The following is a 23,572-nucleotide window of genomic DNA, read 5'->3' as shown; positions in this document are numbered from 1 at the left end:
CTTGGGAAATGCTGTGTTCCCAGGTGTCAGGGATGGGGAAGGGGTGCCTGTGGGTTGGGCCACTCTGCCAGTGAGGATGCCCTGAGTCTCGGGTTATGTAACACCAATGGACAGTGGCTTCAGCCCTTGCTATTCAAAGTGTGGTCCACAGCCCAGCAACACTGGCATGGGAGCTTGTTAAATATGCAGAATCTCAGGCTCTACCCCAGACCCACTGAATCCGAATCTGTATTTTAATGAGACCCCCAGGTGGTTTGTATGCACATTAAGGTAGAGAAGCCCTGGCTTAATGGTAATAATGGCCATAGCTAACTCTTGCAGAGAACACTTGCTAAGTGCGGATACTGTGCTGTGCTTTTACTTATATTGACTCATTTAATTCTCACAACAACCTGACAATGGGACTGTTAATATTCCCATTTTACAGATGAGGAAATGGAAACTCAGAGAGGGTAAATAAGTTGCTCAAGGTCACACAGCCAGTCGGTGGCTGAGCCAGGATTCAAATCCGAGCATTGGGTATCTGCCCTTAACGTTTACACTCAACTCTTTTTCTCATTTAATGGTTGCATTTATCAAGGTTTCTGGAAGTAGAGGCTTCCAGGATGGTTTGGTAGTTCAAGGATGCCATCAAGGACCCAGAACCCCTCTCTCTTTCCACATTATGGGCCTTATGATGGGCCAGCCATGGTTGATCCCCTGGGGCTGGGGAAGGGCTTTCTTTCTTTGAGCCTTTTTCTGCCTGATGAAAAATTGGAGCTTTGTGGGTTAAGGATGGAGAGTCAACCAGCCATGCCACCATGCCAGGCCCATCTCACCTAGGAAAAGGGCAGGAGCTGGAGCTCAAGCCCCCTGAGATGGGGCCATGAGAACAAAACCTTCCAGACATACCATACTCCCCACCTGCCCTAATCCTGAGATACTCCCTGTTGACTGTGTGTTCTAGTTTGGGTTTTCCCAGAACCAGACCTGAGACATGGGTTCAAGGGCAAGTGATTCACCTGGGAGGTGATTCTAGAAAATAAGAGCAGAGAAGCATGTGGGAGAGAGGTGATGCACCCAATAAAGCATAAGAAGCCAGCTTTCCCAGGGGGCAACCAGAGCCAATCCTGATGGGGAACTCTGGGAACCCGTGTGGAACATGCATCTGGGAGCTATCTCCTCAAGAGGCGAGGGAGCTGAGGTATTTACATTCCAGCTCTTTTTTTTTTTTTTTTTTTTTTTTTTTTGAGATGGAGTCTTGCTCTGCCGCCCAGGCTGGAGTGCAGTGGCCGGCTCTCAGCTCACTGCAAGCTCCGCCTCCCGGGTTCACGCCATTCTCCTGTCTCAGCCTCCCGAGTAGCTGGGACTATAGGCGCCCGCCTCGTCGCCCGGCTAGTTTTTTGTATTTGTTAGTAGAGACGGGGTTTAACTGTATTAGCCAGGATGGTCTCGATCTCCTGACCTCGTGATCCGCCCGTCTCGGCCTCCCAAAGTGCTGGGATTACAGGCTTGAGCCACCGCGCCCGGCCTACATTCCAGCTCTTAACCAGTTACTGAGCAGCGGCTGCTCCCTGTTAACTCTCTGGCTCTTCCTGTGGTAAAATAGGCTCTAGAGGCTAGAGAGGCTCTTCAGGGGCCAGAGAAGCCTAGGCAAAGACATGCAGATGCTGGTGGTTAGAAGTCAGCAAGCACTGACATAATAAGGGGTGAGGACATGGCCAAGCAGAGCCTGCTACACTGTGTGGGTGCATAGGGCTACCATCTGACCAGCTGCCCAAACCAGAAATCTGGGGTTCTCGCAGACAGCTCTCTCTCTCCAATCCATAATCCATTCCCAATCCATAATCATGCTGTGCCATTTTACTCTTAATGATCTCTTGAATCCATCCATTCCTCCCCATCTCCATCTCCTGGTCAAGGCCATACATTGCTCTTGCCTGGACACCTGCAGGTCTCCTTTTTTGTCTGGACATCACAGTTTGTCACCCAGCACTTATTCTTCTGACCTTTCCCAGCCTCTCTCAGTCCCCAACCATGTGGGGACTCCACCACCCTGAACCTTTACCCTTCACTTTTCTCACCTCCAGGTCTTTGCATCCATTGCGCCTTCTACCTGGCACTTCCTTCTCTACCCCTGCTCCCTCTTCACCCTCTGACTCATTCCTTCTCCAGACCTCAGCTGAGAACTGGCACAAAGGCTGTATCTCATGTGCCAACACCAGCAATTGATAGTGGTTCCCTGGAGTGCTGTGTTGAGAAGGATTCTGGAGCCAAGTCCAGGCTTGGCAGGAGAGCTGAGGTTGATTAGCAATGTCTGTCCTGGGCGTGGGCAGAAGTGGAATGGAACGGGTAGGGCCTACCTTTCTTCTGCCTGTATCAGCAGCCCTCACAGTCCCCTGTCCCTCCCCCACCACAGTGCCCTACACTCTCTATCTTAATTGTCACATGTGTGTCTGTCTGTCCCACTAGACGCTGAGTTCAGTGCCTGTCTAGCTGGCCCAGTCGGTGCTCTGCACATTCTGATGAACAGTGGGTGGGTGTGTGTGAGCAGAAGCATGCATACATTCCACTCCTTCCCACCCCTTCAGCACACAGAATCCAGGGCCTTGGCATCCTCTCTGTTGACCCAGAAGCACTCCAGGCTGGCTCCCAGCGCCCACCTGCTTCTTCCTTCTGCTCTTTGTTGTCCTGAGATGTCTGGGTCATCAGCATCCGGGTCTCTGAGTGTCTGGGTCACTGTGTCCACAGCCCAGGGAAGCAGAGTATGAGCCGATGGCAGGGCCACTGCCCCCGGGCTCAGGGTCATGGTCCTGTCAAGGCTGTTTCCTGATCACCAAAGGCTCAAGAGTCTGGGTGGGTGGTCAGAACCCCTTTTCTTTCCCACTTCTACTATTTAGCAGCATCCCCATGCCCAAAGGACAAAGCAGAACTGGATGCAGCTGTGGCTAGGAGACAGGGATTTGTTTTGTTTTGTTTTATAAGCGCTAGTATTTCTTGAGCACTTGACTGTGCCAGACTCTGTTCTAAGGCGTTTATCTCATTTAATACTTACAATAGCACTGGGATTATCCTATTGTTCTTTATTCCTGTTTTACTGGGAAGGAAACCAAGGCTCTGAGAAGTGAAGAATGTGCCTCCACGACTAGTGAGTGGTGGAGTCAGGATTCAGTTCCAGGCCTGCCTGACCCCATAGCTTGGCCTGCAAATCCCTGTGCTCTGCTCTGGGCAAGGCTGAGGTCCCCTCAAGACAAATAGAGACAGTATAATGTAGTGCTTAAGAGGGTGAATTCTGGAGCCAGACTCTCCAGGTTTAGGTCCTAGGTCTTCCACTCCTAGCAGAGTGATTCTGGTTCAATTACTTAACAATTCTGTGCCTCAGTTTCCCTTTTTGTAAAATGGGTATTAATTACAAGTACCTAGCTTTTATAGAGTTGTTAAGAGGATTAAATGGATCAACACTGATAAATAGTACTATCAGTGCTTGACTCATGACAAATTTTTGACAAATAAAAAAATCCTTGGCTTTGCACCCATGAGCCACACACTGTCTCATAGAGGTGGTCAGGCTTGGAAATATCTTGAATTCTTGAGAAGTCGGAGTCAGCATTGTGTGATATGGTATATCCTGGCACAGGGCAATTCTGCTACAGTGCTTGTTTTGAAAACGAGAATTTGTTCCAACATGATTCAAGTATTAGGGAACAATTTGAGCATAACATAAATTTTGCATTTGTTCAGGTGCAATTTCATCCACGAGGAACACTGGGTGAATGAAGAAAACTGCACCCACATAAGAATACACAAAACGCATGTGGCTCAGACATCCACGGCACCCTCAGTTTACTATTATAAGCCACACCCGTCCACACTTGGTGGTACAACTTTCCATTGACTTCAGTTTTTCCCTCACTGCCTCAAAATCACTCACAGGCTGCACCTCTTCTGACACCCCCTTCCACAAGCAAACTGCAGGTTGTTTTCAAGGTCATGTGCCATTTTTATTGTAGTATTTATGCATTTCTAAAGCATTTAACATATATAAAACCATGCTGTCATTTTTACTGCATTCCTGCCTTTTTCTTTTTTTGATGTGACACTGACCCCATTTTCCCATAAGCTCTGTGATTTTTATAGCAGGATTTTGCATTGCACAGTAATTTTTAGAAATGTATATTTCATGTTACAGCAGAATTGACTATATTGTAGGTTTGGTGAGTTTGTGGGAGGATGGATGGATGGATGGATGGATGGATGGATGGATGGATGGATGGATAAATGGATGGATGGATGGATGGATGGATGGATGGATGGATAAATGGATGGATGGATAAATGGATGGATGGATGGATGGATAAATGGATGGATGGATGAATGGATGGATGGATAAATGGATGGATGGATGGATGGATGGATGGATGGATGGATGGATGGATGGATAAATGGATGGAGGGATGGATACATGGATGGATGGATGGGCGGGCATGTAGTGAATGGATGGATAGGGAACCCATAAATTCCTAAACCTTTGAGAACCACATAACCCATAATCACCATAAGGGCTGTGCAACCTTTTAATTTCTGATGCTGTTGAAACGAGTGATCCATCTGGAAAAGAGAATGGAGTGAAACCCCTGCGTGACCTAGTTACTTCTTTCACCATCAAGAACACAGAAAATCCAGGGGTCAAACCAAGCTCAGAGGTTAATAATAAAAGACCAGTGGGTTTCAGCTCTGCAAACAAGAGTAATAGGATTTGAAATGCAAGAAATCTCATTTCACCATTAACACAAAATAAAAGGCCAGCAGAACACAGGTTGTAATCCTGTTTCAGGGCTTTGCGCCTGTCCAAGTGGCACATGTCCCTGGAAGGGATCCGCTGCTGCAGTCCTCCCCAAAATGGCTTGGGCTTGTTCTCAGGCATCCAGATGCTGCACTTACTAACAGGTCTAGAATCTGAAATGCCATGAAAATGCCAAGAATGTAGCAAGGAGGCTCTCCCAGGCCAGGCAGCAGGCCCAGCAGGCCACGGTATCTCACCCTTTGATTCACTCAGCAGGTCCTCAGTGCTAAGCACCTTGCCTGCACTAGCTCTCTGACCCTCCCCAACAACTCAGCAAGATGATTACTATTTATTCCCATTTTCCACATGAGGAAACTGCAGCTCAGAGAGATTAAGACACTTCCCACAGGTTGTATAATACTGGAATCCAGGGTCTATGTTACACCAAATCCAGTCTTCAACCCATCCTTTATTTTCCCAGTGTGAGTCCTGCTGTAGGGCTTGGCAGTGAACATTTATTGAGCTCCTGTTGCATACAAGGACTTGTCAAAGTTGTAGCACATATGCAGTACTTAATTCAGTAAGCTCTTTTATACCCCTGTGCTCATGGATGCCGTAAGCAGAAAAACGTTTGAAACTGAGACAGCACAGGCACTGGCCAACGAAAAGACCAGACACTGTCCATGAGGCAGTGTGATTTCGTTTGCAGTTAAGAACACTGAAATTGCAGAGGCAGTAACAACTTGTCAGAGGTCACACAGCAAGCGGTTGGCTAGTGAGGAGTAGAGGCAGATTTGATTTTGTGACCTCTGCCTTCTTTTCGTGCTCCAGGAAAGACCCCAAGGGGGAGTCAGGTCTCTGATGCAGTTGGATTTCTGGCTAGTAGGGCCTGGCCACCACTTTATTCCACCTTCCTCCAGCCCCCAGGAGGACGTGATAACCTATTCAGGGTTTCTGGGGCGTCAGCCGGGTTCCTTGGCAGCTAGCAAGGCTCCCTGGGATAGGAAATCAGGCAGCCGCCCAGATATTATAAACAATTACCGCTAATTACCAGGCCTGCCAGTTCCCCATTGTCTGCTCACAATCCCACCAGGAACTGAGGAGCAGACAATGATGATGTTGGAGGAAACTTTCAATTTCAGGCTGCAGAGGGCCTCCCTCTGCCTGGGAGGCTGCACTCCTTCCATGCCTGGAATCTGTGAGACCCCCACCATTTCTCAGGCTTTTGGAGCCCAGACACTCCTTACAAAATGGAGCCTGACCCCCCAGATGGCTGGGAGGGTAGGGTGGAAAAGAGACGCAGGGGCATGGAGGAAAGGCCACGTCACCAGTGTGTTTTTTTAGTAGAGACGGGGTTTCACCGTGGTCTCGATCTCCTGACCTTGTGATCCGCCTGTCTCGGCCTCCCAAAGTGCTGGGATTACAGGCGTGAGCCACCGCACCCGGCCACGTCACCAGTGTGAAAGAGGCCAGGGGTCCCCAACCCCAGGGTCCCCCCAGGGTTACTGGCCCCTGGCCTCTTAGGAACCAGGCCGCAGAGCAGATGAGCAGTGGGCTAGCGAGCATTACCGCCTGAGCTCTGCCTCCTGTCAGATCACTGACGGCATTAGATTCTCATAGGAGCGTGAACCCTACCGTGAACTGTGCATGAGAGGGATCTAGGTTGCGGGCTTCTTATGAGAATCTAACTAATGCCTGATGATCTGAGGTGGAGCAGTTGCATCCCAAAACCATCCCCTACTCCCTGCCCCAGTCCATGGAAAAATTGTCTTCCACAAAACTGGTCCCTGGTGCTGAAAAGGTTAGGGACCCCTGGTCTAGACCATGGCTTCTGTGCTGTTAATTGAGGGTCTTTGGTTTTGCAAGAATAGTGGGTGCACATTTCAGTCCCCAGACACTTAAGTGACTTTATTTTTTTCACACTTCCTCTCTATAAAAAACCATTGTTGCCTAATTGTTAAGATAATAGACTTGGAAGCCTGACTCTCTGGGTTCAGATACCACTCAGCTTCTGTCTTGGTTTGGCTTCTTCCAGAGCAGACCCTGACTCAAAGATTCAAGTGGAAATTGGATATTTGGCAGGCCATCCCAGGAATCCCCAGTGTGGGAGCTGCAAGGAATGGGATGGGAAGGGAGGGGAGCTAATAACGGATGCATCATCAAGCCTGCTACCACTAAGGGCAGCTGGAGCTCAGGCCCACTGGGGAGCCTTGGGAGGCTAGGTGAACATTCACCTGCATTATCCCCACTGCAGACTCCCAGTTTGTCACTGGGTGGGGGCTGCTTCTGGGCCATGAACCCTCAGGTGCTTCCAGCCTGCCCTGTGCCACAGGCTGAATTTTCTCCCCCAGCAAAATTCAGAATTCTCACAGCCAGAAAATAAGCCCTGAGACCTAGTGGCAGGTATAAGAGCAGGTAGCCTCCAAGTATAGAAGTGAGTGCCAAGGGGTAGGGTGGGGCCGTGCAGTACCTGTGTGATTTGGGCAGGTTTCTTAACTCTCCAGCTCATCTATAAAATGGACCCAGTAATAGTATTGACCTCATAGGGTTGTTGTGAGGCTGAAATGAATTAATAAGTATAGAGCACTTTGACATTTGTGGCATTTAGTGAGCACTGGGAGTTCACTGTTGCTAATCTGTGTATCAAGTCCCCCTGTGTCCTCTGTTTGCTGAAAACTTAGACTCACTTAGTTCAGGATTTTCCCAAAGGTTATGCCTGTGTCCTGGGGAAGTTTATGTAGAAAGAAGCCATGTAAATTTCTAGAACAGGCCCAGGGTAACAGTCAAAGTATTTAATCGGAAGCACAGGTCACAGCTACTGATCACACTATTTCGTATTGCAACCCACATCCCCCCCCCGCCCCACCCGCCGGCCCACATGAATTTTCTATTTATTTATTCCTAAGATTTCTATCATTTACCACCTTCTAACATACTGTAATGTTTATGATATTAATTGTGTATAATATGTTACTAGAATCTAAGCACCTCAAGGGCAGGAATCACTGTTCACTGACATGTTCCAAGTGTCCAGAATAGTGCCTGGACACAATAGAGTGCATAGTATGTGCTCAGTAAACATTTGTTGGATGAATGAATGGATCATATGGATGCTGGCCATAACACCTGGTGTACCAGCTGGATGTCAGTGAGGGCTCGCGTCCAGTAGCATGGGCTGCTATTATTGTGGTGCTCAGACACTGGGCACAGAGTATGTGTTCCTCAATCATCGTCCGTCATTCTGCTGTCTCCTGGAACATGATCTGACTGTCTGCTCCTGGTCACTGTTTCCCATTGGTCTCAGCCACTTCTCTATGCCCAGACCACCAGGACTCTATGAATCTGCCCTTCCATCCAGTGCACCTGGATCATATTTTCCTCTTGAGGGTGTGGAGGGACATACAGTGAGCCTCCGAGATCTCCCAGGGGGTCACTTGACAAGATGCCCAAGCAGCCATTTCTCTAGAGTGTTCTGCCCTTTTCTTAGCTCCACCCAATAAGCAGGGTGGGTGCAGGTGTCCTCTGCTTTCAGATGCCCCCAGCCTATCTGGAGTTTTCTGTCTCCCCCAGCACTCACCAGCTGGGGACTGCAGACCTTCCTCAAGGATCCTGCAGCATCTCAGCAATCTTCCCTCCTTGCCTGACTTCCTCTGCTCTCCCAGGCTGAGGATATGTCTGTTTCGGGGCAGGATAGCCTAGTTTTGTACTTATTCTTTCAAGTCTGTTCCTTAGATTTGGAACTGAAAAGTCAGGAGCCCAAGTCTCTTGCTCTGTACCTCCTGCTGGGTCATTCCTTCTCTGAGGCAGCAAACATAGGACACCCTGGCTACTGTCTGAATGGGGAAAGCAGCCAGGGGTATTAGGAAATCAGGAAAAGGAAAAGCACTCAGGCTGAATATTCTGCCATTAGCTCTGCAGATAGCTTAAATAAAAACAGAACACTGGGGGACCTCACATGGCTCAGGGAAGAATTGGGCAGCCAGGACTGGGTAGCGAGTAGAGTTTATGGGTTTTGCATGAGGGCAGGCCATTCTTGTGACTTTTAGTCTCCAGGATTCTGTTTTTTATTTCCCAGAGAGAGGTTTTGATTGGCTTGACTTGGGTTAAGCATCTAACTCCGTATGCATCAGCTCTGGCCAGGGAATAGTGTCACCATTTTGCTCGGCAGATGTGTTTCTTATCTCAATGATGGTGATAAAGATCAAAAGCCAACCTCTTGGGCTAGGTGTGGTGGCTCACCCCTGTAATCCCAGCACTTTGGGAGGTTGAGGTGGGTGGATCACGTGAGACCAGGGGTTCGAGACCAGCCTGGCCAATGTGATGAAACTCTGTCTCTACTAAAAACACAACAATTTGCTGGATGTGGTGATACACATCTGTATTCCCAGCTACTTGGGAGGCTGAAGCGTGAGAATTGCTTAAACCCAGGAGTTCAAAGCTGCAGTGAGCCAAGACTGTGCCACTGCACTCCAGACTGGGCAACAGAGTGAGACTCTGTCTCAAAAAAAAAAAAAAAACCTCCTGTGGTTGTGGTGAGGATCAGATGAGAAAATGGGTTGCAAGTGCTTTGGTCCTCAGGATAACAGGGGCACATCAGGCATGGTACTTAGTGCCTCATCGCACTTAATACAACAGACCTAAGAGACGGGAACATTATTATTCACATTTCACAGATGAGAAAGAGACACTTAGAGAAGTGAAGGGAGTGGGGAGAACTTACTCAACCTGTCTTAAGCAAAATAATAAAATTATCTTTGTTGTTGCTGTTGATATTGACTTAATGTAACCAAAAGATGAAGTAGCTTGCTTCAGGCAGAGCTTGATCCAGGAGCTCACACAATGCTGTCATTTTGATGGTTTTGTTCTCAGGATCCAGATGGTAGCCACATAGCACCAGAAGCTCCAGTCCTGCATCTCAGGCTCAAATCTGGTGGGAAAGAGAGCGTCTCACTCACCATAGTTCAAACAAAGCTTCTAGGCCTGATTCTTGTTGGTTGAACTGGGCCACATGCCTGTCTCTGAGCCGATCACTGGCCAAGGGGAAGGGATGCCCTGATTGACCAGGCTGAGCTGGAGGCCCAGTCTCAGGAGCTGTTCCCTCCACCCCACTGTGATCATGTGCCATGGGGAGGGGGCTCCACAAAGAAAATTTGAGATCCTGTTACCAGAGGAAGGGGAAGTGAATATTAGGTGGCCAAGCAGCAGCAAGAAATGCACCCCTCCAAGTCCAGAGCCCCTTGCAGTAGAGCTCACACTTTCACATGCAAGGGCATCATCTGTGGCTCGCGTTAAAATTCAGATTCTGATTCAGCAGCTGGGGGTGGAGTGGGCTGCAGTTCGATGTATCTAATTAGTTCCCAGGTGATGCTGATGCTGTTGGTCTCTGAACCACATTTGGAGTATCAAGGCACTAAACCACATGAGCCAGATACTGGGTAAACCTTATCTCCATCCCAAGAGGGAAGTCTCAGCATATCCATTTCATGGAGGTTGACTGCCTGAGTCCAGAGTTGTCAGTCAGCCACTGGGAACCACTGGGAACATGTGCTTTGTCTCATCTTTTCCTCTCGCAGCCTTAACTATGGAGGAGTTTGCCTGGCATCAGATGCCCAGTTCAGTGACTTCCTGGGAAGCATGGGGCCAGCACAGTTTGTGGGCCGCCAGACGCTGGCCACCACACCCATGGGTGAGTGCCCCAAGGCTGGTTTCAAATGGACTAGGGGAGGTGAGGGATCACACCAGAAGCCCAGCATCTCTCCCTCCTTCCCCTCTGCCTGTTGATCCATCCTCTGCGCATGCCACCTAGAGCCCAGGGCACACTCGCCAGCCCTCAGCAGAGCCTAGGCACTTGGTGGGAGTTGGTTCTGGTCTTATCCTGGGCTGGGAGCAGGGGAAGGGGGTTTCAGCTCTAAGTAGAGGGGAAGAGCTGAGTCCCAGCTTGAGCTTCTGAGTCATTTCCCAGTCTCATCTCTTGGTGCCTCTTGCAGGGGATGTGGAGATTGGCTTGCAGGAGCGGAACGGTCAGCTGGAAGTGGACATTATCCAGGCCCGGGGACTGACAGCCAAGCCAGGCTCCAAGACACTGCCAGGTCTGGGGCCTACCCTCCCCTGCAGGGTTGGGGTGGAGGTCAGGGAGGATATCCTGATGGGTACTGAGGGCCTTGAAGAGAGAAAACTGGGCCCAACTGTGGGGACCCCCGTCCCAACTGTAATGTCTTATGTGGAACTGGTAGTTTAGGGTTTGTTTGGGGAGCCAGTTGAGATTGTCTGTTGACCTTGTTCCTCTCCTCCACTGGACACATGGTGCCCAGTGGTAAGAGCTGGAAGGCAGGAACCATCTTTCCTGCTTATCGTTATACCCCAGTGCTTAGCAGAGTTTTTGGCCTGCAGTAGGTGCTCAGGCTTGGTGAGTGAGTGGGTCCACAGATGGACGCATAAGCCAGGGAGAGGGTGGGCACATCACAGACTGAGGGAGGAAACAGGTGAGCGAGTGAGCAAAGGAAGGGGAGACAGTGAGGACCACCAGAGAAGGTGGGGCAGGCTGCACCCAAGCCCCGCTGTACCTGCTGCCCCCAAATGCCCACCCCCCCATGTGTCCTGGTGCGTCCTCCCCAGACCCCATGGGGGCATACCTATCTCCAGCAGAGGGTGGGCAGCCTCCCTCTGTTGCACCCGTTGCCCACCATTTGAGGGCCAAACTAGAACTCACCCCTGCTGGCCTCTGTCCCCAGCGGCCTATATCAAGGCCTACCTGCTAGAGAATGGTGTCTGCATTGCCAAGAAGAAGACCAAAGTCGCTCGCAAGTCGCTGGACCCACTGTATAACCAGGTGCTGCTGTTTCCCGAGAGTCCCCAGGGCAAAGTCCTCCAGGTGAGGGGCATTAGTACGCTCACATGTATGTGCACGAGCACACATGCACAGGACCAGAATGACAGGAGGGCACCCCTGGCGGGGGGTGTCTCTGGAGGGCCTCGCCTGGAGGAAATAGGTGAGGCCCTCAGTTCACTGTGGCTGAACTGAGCTCCACAACTTGCTGTGCAACTTTGAACAAGTTCCCTTCTGACTCTCAGTTTCTTCATCCATAAAGTGGGGACCCTAACGGTACCTACCTGATAACATTCTGGTGCCAGTGGAATGTGTGCTGTGTGCAGGAAAAGTATTTGCAGTTTTGCCTACAGCAAGTGTTCTACCCATTGCCATCAACACCGTCACCATCACCGTCACCAGCCTCTGGAGGCAGGGGCTTGGCATGGTGCCTGTGATAAGAAGGGCCTATTGAGGAATTGCAATTTTAAGGAGGTAGAAATCACAGGACTGAGATGGATTGGGCATGGGGGCGACCCAGGTTCTGCTTCTCGGCCTGTGAGTGGCACTGGCAGGATTTGAACCACTGTGTCTCTTGCCCCGCAGGTGATCGTGTGGGGGAACTACGGGCGGATGGAGCGGAAGCAGTTCATGGGTGTGGCTCGCGTGCTGCTGGAGGAGCTGGACTTGACCACCCTGGCCGTGGGCTGGTACAAGCTCTTCCCCACCTCCTCCATGGTGGACCCAGCCACAGGCCCCCTGCTCCGGCAGGCATCCCAGTTGTCCCTTGAGAGCACCGTGGGGCCCTGCGGAGAGCGCTCTTAGTGCTGGGATGGGGAGGGGCTCCCCAAGATGGCCTGGAGACCACCCAGCCCTGACCTGGGACCCCAGGCCCAGGGGCACATTGAACAGGAGGACGGGGCTCTCCCCCATAGTGGGGAAGCAGAATGGGGAGACCTGCCCCCCTTGGGCCCCTCCTCACCCCTTCTTTGCCTCCTACCCCCTGAGACCTTCCCTCTCCCAACGGGATTGGCTACACTTTTGACTTGGCCGGTTCTTGACCTGGTGGATGTGGCTGCAGTCCGGAGAAAGGAAAGATTGAGGTGGCAGAGCAGACCACTCTCCCTTCCCAAACTCTGTCCAACTTCTCCCCCTTTTTGCCTCCTCGGAAGCTCGCTGCCCAGAGCCAAGTCCAGAACCCAGCCGGCCATTTCCATGGTGCCAATTACCAGCAAGTGTCTTTCCTGCGGCACCGGGTTCAGGCAGCTACTCCTGCCCCAGAGATGAAGGGGCAGCTTTGCAAGGATCCGGAGCCAGCTCCCAGGGGCCCAGAGCCCCCACTTGAAGCGGAGCTTGGGCTTCCCTCTGCCTGCCCGTGGAAGGAGCTTTGCCGCAGCCTGTCCGAGTCCATCTGTCCATCCCCTCCTGCCTGCCCCTCTTCTGGTGGCTCTAGGAATTGGGGTTCAGCAGGGACCAAAGGAAAGGAGGAGGTGCCGGGGGCCTGGTACAGACCCCCAGGTGCCTCGCTCCATGGGATTGCAACCAGCTAGTTTAGGAACCGCTGGCGGACTGGAAAGAATGTTGTCGTCTGTATTCTGGTGGAGGAGCTGTGGAACCTGAGTTTCCAGAACCCCAACCCTAGAGAGCATTTGGGGGGTGCTGTATTGGAGGGGGAGGCTAAAGAAAGTTGGGATTGGGATTGGTGGTGCCAAGATAAGGGTTTCTCAAATTGGAGAACCCCTCCTTGTTGCATGAGGTCGAAGGTCATCTTGTCTACCCCCCCTGCCTCCAGGCCAGGGGGCTGGGGAGGCAAATAGAGCCCCCCTATTTTAGTCTTTTTAAACAAACCATCCTATACTAAGGGCAGAACCCACTGCCCCGGCCTCAGTTACCTTGGCGGAAGGAAAGATGATGGTACGAAAGAAGAGTGAAGATGTGTGAGTGTTAGAACTGGGAGATCCCTTTTCCGGCAGGCCTGGGTAGCTGCCTTCCCAGCCCAGCCCTCCCTGGGGCCTGCGGGAGCCCTTTTGCATGCAAGGGAGGCTGGAGGCTGGCCCCTCTTTATAGAAGCACATTTCTGCCACCTCCCCTGGGAGGCACCCAGAAGCCTGCCACTCTTGACCTAGTCCCTGCTGTGTAGGGCATAGTCCAGGCCAGCTAGGTAGTTAGTGCTCCAAGCCCTGGGGCCTGTTCTTAGCTCATGCATAGTCCTTACAGAGTCCCAGGACTGGGGGTGGAGAGGAGACTCAAGTACATTCCAGGAGACCACTGTCTCCTTGCTGGCCTGGGCCTAGATGGGGCAGCCTGGCTCACAGGAGGCCAGCCCCTCCTCCTCCGCCCCCTTCCTTCCCCTGTCCCCTGTAGGGTTATAGCTGGAGCTGCCTGTTAGACTCGGCTGTTCTGATTTATTATTCTTGGTACTGACTTTCTTTATGAGGCACTCCTAAGGGTTGTAGGACCTTGGCAGAGGGGGCCTGGCCTCCATTAGAGGGTGTTGTTTTCCCCTGAGGACACCCAGGCTGCCTTTGGTCCCACCCTGTTCCCAGTCCCGGTCCTAGTCCCAGTCCCACCAGGCAACTCCTTCCATCTGGAAATCCTTCCCTTCCCTTAGCCTGTGTAAGCCCTGGGTATCCTTTAAAGTTCTGGTCGATGTATATCACCTCCACAGAGCTGCTTACCCTGCACTGGGAAGGGGAGTTGGAGATGCCCCCTTTACCCAGGAAGTCTTCAGAGCTTCCTGGGACCATGGTGGGTGGAATCCCAAGGCTAGGGGCAGAAGGAGCAGGGCTCTGGAGGGACTCGCATTCGAGGCACAGAATTGGCCCCTTGCCTGTTTGTTTTTCTAACCAGTGTAATTTCTCTGCTGTTCGTTTATTACTCACCATTGGAATATTTTGAGCCAGGAGAGCGCCTTCTCTCTCCAGCCATCACCGCTGTGGTTGTTCAGGGGTAGCTTTTCAAAAACAGGGCAGAGCCTGGCTGTCCCAACCAGAGGGAGCAGGGGCTTGGCCCTGACAGCCTGAGCCCTTCCCCTGGTGTCTGCACAGCCTTTATAAAGAGAGAGAGAGAGCTCCGAAGCAATAACAACACCTGGGGGTGGTCAGTGAGGGCCCCCTCAATGATTTTCTTGTTTGTTCTGTGAAATCCCGCTCACCTCCTGGAGGGGTGGAGCAGCTGGGGGCTGGAGCCCTGTTTCTTTGTATCATCGTGAGCATGTGCCCCCTTCCCAGGGGCTGTGACCATTGGGAGTGGGAACTACAGTCTGTCCTCACCAAGGGATGGGGGTTTGGGGAGGAGAGTGACATTTTCATCATTCGCTTTGGAGAACTTCAAGCCCATCCTGTCCCCACTACTGCCTGGCCCCTTGCTGACTCAGGCTGCACTGTTTGAAGAGGAGCAGAGAGGGTGGCACTGGGGGCCACAGGGGGGCTGGGGTCTCCAGGGGGTGACTATTTTCAATCTCTGGGCCAAGATCACATGCAGGATACCATGGAAAGGAAGGAGCCATCTCCACTCTCCTTCTCCAGAACCCCCTTTGCATAGTAGAGGGGAAGGGCCTTTGGGACCATTAGTCCATTTCCATTTTACAGACAAGGAAATCAAGACCTAGCTTGGGGGGAAAAGCCACCCCTGGAGTCACCTGTGTGTTCAGTGACACCCCCAACCTGGGTCCCCTCCTCCCAATAGAGGCTGAGCTGGAGCCAGGGCAGTATGAGGTAGGGCTGCCACTGCCCATACCTTCTCCTCCCTTCTTTCTTTGAAGCCTAATGGCCCCCAAAAGATGGGCAGGACAATCTGTAGCCCATCTGAGAGGTTGGGAAACTGAGGCCCAGAAACAGGAAGTGACTCACACAAGACCCCTCAGCAAGGGCACAAAGGGGGAAGAACTAGGGGCGCCACTGTTCTTCAGGCAACAGGAGACCGTTGCTCCAGTGCATGTCTGCTGGAACAAGGATTCCTAGTCTCTAAGTCCTGGGCTGCATAGCCCTGCTGGGCTCCATCTCTATAAGCCAGTGACTTCTCTGGGCCTGGGTCTGGGGGAGAGGGTTGCCAGGGAGACTTAGCTCTCCTGGGGGGCTGGCCCAGCTGACTGAGGGTACACAGGATTGGGTCTAGACCTCGAGGCCTGGGTGGAGGCCCCCAGTAAGGGGCCATCGCATCTTCAGGACCAACTGGTGGGTGAGTTAGGAAATACCAGCTCCTGCCTGGGGCAGTGAGGGAATGGGAGCAGCTGTGGGCGCCTCATTTCAGGGAAGTCGTCAGCAAACCTTCACATGCAGTGAGACCTGGCCTTCCTATTGTGCTTTTCAGACTTCGTTTTCCGAATGCTTTTACCTCGAGTGTGCCCTTCTGCCCTCACAGGAGCCCCTGGGAGGAGGTGGTGGCCTGTGCTGTCATCCCCATTTCAAAGCAGGGAGCTGAGGTCTTGGGAGGGGAACGTCCTAAGGTCCCACTGTATTAATGGGTGGGCAGGACTGGAACTCGGTTTTCCAATAGCCCAGAGCTCACTCTTTTACACCCAGAGGTGGAGCAGATGGCTTAGGGGGTGGTTATGCACTTCACAAGCCAATTCCCTTCAGCCAGGAGCTCCTGGGTGCATTTCCGTGTCAGAAACAGCACCAAGTCCCAGCCCCTCTGGAGGCACAGCTGTTGCGTCAGGCAAGGCTACCTGCGTTTATTTATTGAGCAGCAGCGCTGTATCAGGCCCAGGGACCCAGCCCCACTCCCTGTTCCCCCATGGTGTCTCCGAGGCCCTCTGGGAGGGCCTCACGTCTGGAGCAGCACCTCAGAGTGGACGGAAAGCATTAGCGTCCACGAGCTCACCCGACGCCGAGCCTGTGAGGTGGGCCAATGGTGCCCACTGAACCCAGTGCTTCAGTGAGGTCAGAGTGGAGCCAAACCCAGGGCTGTGGGCATCACCTCTGGAGCCCTTTCACTCTATGACTGCTTCCTGGGCAGGTGGCGGGAAGGCAGGAGCCCGGGTCCTTAGGCTGGGGGCCTCTCTCCATCCACCCACCTTTCCCTCATTTCCCTCTCTTGGAGCAGGAGCCGCCCAGGCCTTTAGGGAGGGAGGGTTTCTGGGGCCCCTGGGTTGGAGTGGGGTCACGTTGCATTGTGTTCATGACCATGTAGCTCATGTTGAAATTAAAGTTTTTGGCTTTTCTAACCTGGCTCGTTCATGCTTTGTGTTGAGACAGCCCTATCTGGGAAGACAAGGAAAGTGAGTGAGTGGAGGCTTTGAGTGCCACGGGGTGCCAGGATGCCACACCTCGGGCTTTGTCTCTGCCCCCTTATGGTGAAGGGGCCTGTTCCAGAAAGTCCCGCCAGAGATGCATAAGAGGGAGCAGGGTTCTGGATGAACCCAGTCATTCTACAGATGTGGAAACTGAGGCCCTGGGAGAGGATGAGATTCTCCAAGGTCACATTGGTGATTGATGGGACCCGGAACACAGCTTGTCCCATGGCATTCTGCTGCGTCCAAGTGGTCCCAGTACGTGGCAGGTGGGTGACAGCAAGGCCTCATCTTGAAGGGTGGCTGGCCAGGGACAGAGCATCAGCCGTCTGGGGAAGAGAGGCCGCCGTTCACACGTGGGTTGACTCCACTCTACACACCGCGCAGAGAATGAGATCATTTAGCGCTGAGATTGACCCACTTGTCCACACTGGACTGTACACGGTCCCATTTGGTCCACCTTTGTTCCCCATGCTTCTTGTAATGTGAGCGTCTGACCTCACTAATTCCAGCGAGGATTCCAGTGTTGAAAGTTGCACGTTTCAACCGTTACTCAGAAAACCAGCCTCTTCACAACAGAAAAGTTGCTCTGGAGGGTCAGCTCTGACGTGGACCTGTGCAGAGCCTCTCCTGGGTGCTGATGTGGCCACGCCCTCATACAATTTGGACTACAAGGAATTTGCTTCTACAGGGTGACCCTAGAGCCTGCTTTGTGCTTATGATGTGACTGTAATATATTTTTGGAGAGGAGGGAGGGGACTTAGCCACAGACGGTAATGAGAAACTGCTCGTGGCAGAAGACCTCCTAGAGGCCCCTCACCCGTCTCCAAACCCTGGGGGGGGGGGTGCCCTAATAGCTGAAGCCTGATCCTCCCGTTCCAGATTCGACCCTGACCTGGGTGGGGTTGTCAGATGGACTTCCGCCGGGCCCCGAGCCTGGGTCCCTCCACCACTCATGACCCCCGGGCTCGAGGGGGGCGAGAAGCCCAGGTTGTCGCGGGCGCGTCTCTCCAGCTGGTGTACGTGGCAGGAGACCGAGGCGGAGCCCCGGGAGCTGGCCGGGCGGCGGGGCAGGCAGGGGCCGCGGCTCTCGGGCGCCCCCGGGCGGCGCTGACTGGGGCGGCGGGCAGCGCGCTCAGGCCAGTCGGCGCTGGCAGCCAGGAAGCGCAGGACAACGAGGTTGAGGAAGGCGCTAATGACCGTGAGCCCCAGGAGGATGTAGACGAAGCTGAAGGCCACGTAGGGGGGCTTCCTCTGCAGCGCTTCGCCGCTGTGCAGCGCCACGAAGTCGCCGAAGCCGATGGTGGTGAGGGTGATGAAACAGTAGTAGTAGACGTGGAAGAAGGTCTAGCCCTCGAAGTGCGCGAAGGCAAAGGCCCCGAGGGCCAGGGTGGCGGCGCATGCCAGCAGCCCGGCCACCACCAGGTTCTCCGTGGACACGCGAGGCCGCCGCAGGCCCAGGCAGCGCTTGGCCGCCAACAGGAGGCGCCGCACCAGCGCGTTCAGCCGTTCGCCCAGGCTCTGGAAAGTGACCAGAGTCAGCGGGATGCCCAGGAGCGCGTAGAACAGGCAGAAGACCTTGCTGGAGTCCGTACCCGGCGCGGCGTGGCCGTACCCTATGCAGGGAGAACGGAGGGGAGGGCTGTGAGCGCCCAGCTCCAGTTGACTACAGTCCCGCCCGCAGCCTGCCTGCCCGGCGTCCCTCCCCGGCCCCGGGGCTAGAAGGGCATCTCCAAATACTAGTCCTAACTAGGTCATTCATCACCCCAAACTGCAGACAACCCAAGTGTCCCTCGACTGGAGAATGAGTAAACAACGCGTGGGACATCCAAACACTGCAATTCTTCTCAGCAACTGAATGAACTCCTGTAACTTGCGGCAACGAAGGATGGATCTCAACTGTCTCCAGCTGCGTGGGGGAAGACAAGCTCCAAAGCCTACAGACCGCATGGTTCCATGTAAATGACATTCTGGAAATGGCAAAACTGTGGCGACAGAGAACAGATCTATGGTTGGTTGCCAGTAGCTGGGGTTAGGGACAGGCTTAACTACAGAAGTCGTGGTGGAATTCTGGGGGTTGATGGCAATGTTCTGTCTTGATCGCGGCTGTAGTTACCTGACAGGTATTCATTTGTCAGGCGCGTACACAGGAAAATGGTGAGTTCTACTGTATGTAAATTATGCTTTAATGAAAAAAAAAAAAAAGCAAAACTTGCCCCACTTTCCAGCTATACGCCGAGCTGCTTCCCCAGCTAGCATGTCCTCTCCACATGCCTTTTCCCCTGACTACCTCCCCCTCCACTGCTCAGCCTGCCCACACTAAACACCTTTTGGTTCTGATTGTCTGGCGTGGGGATTCTTACTGGGTCCCTTCAACTACTATAGGGAATCTAAACACGACTGGGCAACCTTCAGTCCTGGAACACCGTGCCATTGCAGGGGAATGAATGGGTATCTCATTGTGTATCTTTTCCTGGAAAGAGGAGCAGTCGCTTTCATGGTATTCTCAAAGGAGCCTGTACCCCAGGAACAGTCAGGTGGATCTTCCCAAAAAGAATGTGCCTCCTGTAACAGATTGGCCCTACCTGCCAAAAAGCAAAAAATACAAATCCTTTGACCAAGGTAGTTCCACAGTTAGGAAGTTAGCCCTTCAATATACACACGTGAGCAAAAATATGTGTGCACTTGGGTCATAATTGCAGCACTGTCAGTCATAGTGAAAATGAGAAACAATGTAAGTGTTCATCCAAAGGGGCCTGGTTAAATAAATTATAGTGCCATCCAAACCATGGGACACTACGCAGTAGCAGTTCTCAATCGAGAGTGGTTTTGCCCTTGAGGGGACACTTGGCAACATCTGGAGACATTCCGGTTGTCACAAATGGGGGGGAGGAGTGGGATGTCTGTGTGCTACTGGCATCTAGAGAGTAGAGGCCAGGGACACTGCTAAACATCTTGCAATGCACAGGACAGTCCCCACAGCCCCAAATGTCAGTAGTTCCAAGGCTGAGAAACCCTACAAACAAGAAGATGCAGCTCTTTAGAGACTGACATAAAAACATCGCCAACATATATTAAGTGAAAAAAGCAAGAGACAAACTGTGTGTATAATGTCTATATAATGTATGTGTATGTGTTTTAAAGGAATATATAGGCAGAGAATATATCTAGAAGGACACACAAGAAACTGGTAACTGTATTTGACCCAGGAAGGGGAATTTATGGGCTGAGAGACAGGGTGGGAGGGAAAATTCCTTTTCATTCCATACCCTTTTGTGCTCTGTGAAGTGTGTACTGTATGCATATATAACTTATTCAAAATATCAGCACTACATACATTTAAAGGCCTGTGGCTCCACTTCCACATTTCTGTTGCATAACCCTATCACTTTGCCTCTCTGTTATTTTGTGGAGAAACAGGACCTGCTCGTCACCAGACTGAGCTCTTTGAGGGCAGGGATGAAGGTGGTCACCTCTCTGTAGTCCCCATCACCAGGGTCCTGCACAGAGCTTGAGATAGACTAGATGCTCAATGAAAGTTGAAGCTCAACCAAATTGAAGGGGGTGCTAGTGAGAAACAGAGGAGTCTCTTTAGGAATAAGAGGCTTCCAGCTGTTTGGGACTGTGCCAGGTTTTGGCAGAGAGTGAAATGAATAAAGATAATAACTAATAATGACAGTAACTAATCCACGTATTCTGCATGCATTATCAGATTTAACCCTCCCAATGACTATATGACATGTTTTTATTCCCATTTTATAGATAAGAAAACTAGGTTCAGAGGGACAAAACTGCCCAAAGGCCACGGGCCTGAGCTATTAACCACTACCCTCCACGGGCCTGAGCTATTAACCACTACCCTCCACGGGCCTGAGCTATTACCCAGCACCCTCCAGGGGCCCGAGCTATTAACCAGCACCCTCCATGGACCTGAGCTATTACCCAGCATCCTCCATGGGCCTGAGCTATTAAACAGCACCCTCCATGGGCCAGAGCTATTAACCAGCACCCTCCATGGGCCTGAGCTATTACTCAGCACCCTCCAGGGGCCTGAGCTATTAACCAGCACCCTCCATGGACCTGAGCTATTACCCAGCACCCTCCACGGGCCAGAGCTATTAACCAGTACCCTCCACGGGCCAGAGTTATTAACCAGCACCCTCCACAGACCTGAGCTATTACCCAGCACCCTCCAGGGGCCTGAGCTATTAACCAGTACCCTCCCCGGGCCAGAGCTATTAACCAGCACCCTCCACGGACCTGAGCTATTACCCAGCACCCTCCACGGGCCTGAGCTATTACCCAGCACCCTCCACGGGCCTGAGTTATTACCCAGCACCCTCCACGGGCCTGAGCTATTAACCAGCACCCTCACAGGCCTGAGCTATTACCCAGCCCCCTCCACGGGCCAGAGCTATTAACCAGCACCCTCCATGGGCCTGAGCTATTAAAAAACATCCTCCATTGCTTCAGTGCCTCTCTCCCATCCAAGCAAAGCCCAAATTCCTGGGGCCTGGCACGTGGCTCTCTGCAAGGCTAGCTTAAGCCGACTGGACCACAGAGGGTGGTGGTGCCCCCAAGTGGCCAGAAAAGGCAAAATTCCTCCTGTTTCCACTTGAGTCTCTTATATCAGCCTCCCAGATGTACCTCAGAGGTAAAGAACCAGGATAAGAGGCCAAAACCCCCTGGCAAGCCTCCAAAGAATATGGACAAGGCAGAGAGAACAGGTTGATGGCATCCCAAAGCAGTGGGCACGGTAACCAGGAGGGTCTCAGGCTGTACCAAGATAGGAAGCAGGGGTGCCCATGTGGACAGGAGGGGGCAAAAGAGCTGAATAAAAGCTGGGGCCATGTTGGCAAATAACGAATTATTACTAATGAATAGTGCCTCCTTGGCCTCAGGCACTATGTCAAGCATGTTACATGCTTGACCTTCCTGAAACCAGACAACCACCCAGTGAGGTAGGAACAGTTGCATTTTGCCTTTGGGGAAACCAGGGCTTGGACAGGTAGAATCAATTGCCAGAGAAGGCACATGGCAACAGAGATGAGAACAGAAATCCAGTCTCTGTGATTCCAGAACTCATGCTTTTAACTCCACTGCAAAAGCCACAGCTCACATTCACTTGCAAGAGCGTTATGGAGAAACTTTCCCCAAGGCACTGGCTTTCAGGCTGGTGATCCAAGCCCCACGGGGGTGCCTGGACACTCACAGTGGAGCCTGGGGAGTGGCCAGCACCAAGCCTGGAACCCTACAGAGCTCACTTCTCTCCTCCTTGTTCCCCCAGGCTTAGGTTCAGCAGATACCAACCAGATGGTAGTCATGGCAACAGCTGGTGGTCCAGATGCTCCAAAGGAACTGCTCTGCATCCGCGAGGGCAAGGTCCAGAGCCTGTGGTTATCAGTCATTCCTTTAACAAGTATTTATTGATCATCTACTGCACGCTAGGCACTGGTCATAGAGCAGTCCCTAAGACAGACTAGGTCCCCATTCTTATGGGGTAACAACAACAATTGCAATAATCAAAAATCTATGTTTTCTTTGTAGTGCTCTGTATGTGCCATTTCAGCACAGGCCCTGTCTGTGCATAGTCTGTCTCCTGGATAATAACTCTCACCACAGCCCTGAGATAAGGCCAATTAGCGACACTATTTTACAGAAGAGAAAACTCTGGCTCAGAGAGGTTGAGCAACTTGTCTAAGGTCACACAGCAAATGTGATGCAACTAGGCAAAGAAAAGCAGCTCCAGCCTCTTGGTCTCAGAGCCCCGCTTCATCTATATCCAAGCCCCTTGGACGTTTTCTGAGCACTTCCGGGTCACCCAGCCTCTTGGCAAACTCGATTTACTGATTCCTCCCGTCCCTGCCTGCGTGGGCTGACAGCTCCATTCAGCAGAGGGAGGCGAGGGAGGCGAGGGAGGCGAGGGAGGCGAGGGAGGCGAGGGAGGCGAGGGAGGCGAGGGAGGCGAGGGAGGCTCGGTGAGCCGAAATGACCCGTCTGAAGTAGCTCAGCTGGGCGGGGGCAGAGGTGGGACCGAAACCCAAAGGCGCCGCGGGACGGCTGGGGCTGGAGCGGGCGCAGAGGGAGGCTCCAGGCGGCTCACCGATGGTAGTGATGACGGTGATGGCGAAGTAGAAGGAGCCGGCGAACTTCCACTGGCGGCCAGCGCGGTGGGGCTCAGCCTGGCGCTCCAGGCGCTCCAGCTCGCTGTAGTCCTCGGGGGAGAAGCCGAACTTCCTTCGGAGCGCGCCCCGCTTCTGAACCAGCAGTCGCTGGCGGCCACTCTCCGCCTCGGACTCGAGCGCATCGAAGACAGCGGCGCCCACCAGCAGGTAGCAGAAGGTACACAGGACCAGCCCCGCCGCGCGCACGCTCGGCCTCTGCATGACGCCCCGGCCCGGTACCCGCCCCGGTCCCAACCTGCTCCATGTGCCCGGACCGCACGCTCCACCCCCTCCAGCCACGGCCCCACACAGCAGGGTTGTGACGGGCGGGGCGGAGCGGGGCGGCTGCTGGGCACCTGGAGGCTGGGATCGCCATGTGTCCGGGACCGAAGAGCCGCTCCCCTGTCCGCCTCCCACGCGCCTGCCCGGGGTTCATGTGTCTGCGAATAGTGAGATCTGAAGCCAAGGCCCAAATCCCCGGGCCTGCAGAAATCCTGTTCCTGCCGCTAACTCATGTTGTGACCTTGTGCCAGTCTTCCTTCCTTCCTTCCTTCCTTTCTTCCTTCCTTCCTTCCTTCCTTCCTTCCTTCCTTCCTTCCTTCCTTCCT

General features: G+C 52.8%; 2 protein-coding genes across 4 annotated transcripts in view; one reads left to right on the top strand and one right to left on the bottom strand.

The window, feature by feature from the left end:
- The window catches only part of RIMS4 (regulating synaptic membrane exocytosis 4), a 57,968-nt gene extending 41,234 nt beyond the window's left edge, over positions 1–16,734 (top strand). For all 3 annotated transcript variants that reach the window (XM_010384267.2, XM_010384266.2, XM_010384265.2), the window contains 4 exons: positions 10,336–10,448; positions 10,750–10,851; positions 11,494–11,633; positions 12,174–16,734. In XM_010384267.2, the coding sequence (XP_010382569.1) occupies positions 10,336–10,448; positions 10,750–10,851; positions 11,494–11,633; positions 12,174–12,392 (574 nt within the window). In that variant the 3' untranslated portion in view covers positions 12,393–16,734. The remainder of the gene's footprint in view (positions 1–10,335; positions 10,449–10,749; positions 10,852–11,493; positions 11,634–12,173) is intronic.
- Positions 16,735–17,708: 974 nt separating this feature from the next.
- KCNK15 (potassium two pore domain channel subfamily K member 15) lies at positions 17,709–23,186 on the bottom strand. Its single transcript, XM_010384268.1, is given in 3 exon segments — positions 17,709–17,745; positions 17,747–18,416; positions 22,904–23,186. Coding segments are annotated over 3 exon segments (990 nt in total).
- Between the last annotated feature and the right edge of the window lie 386 nt (positions 23,187–23,572).

Source organism: Rhinopithecus roxellana, chromosome 13 (assembly GCF_007565055.1).
Source record: "Rhinopithecus roxellana isolate Shanxi Qingling chromosome 13, ASM756505v1, whole genome shotgun sequence".
NCBI lineage: Eukaryota > Metazoa > Chordata > Mammalia > Primates > Cercopithecidae > Rhinopithecus > Rhinopithecus roxellana.
Note: the sequence above shows the minus strand (reverse complement) of the source record. Positions and strands in the feature narration are given on the sequence as shown.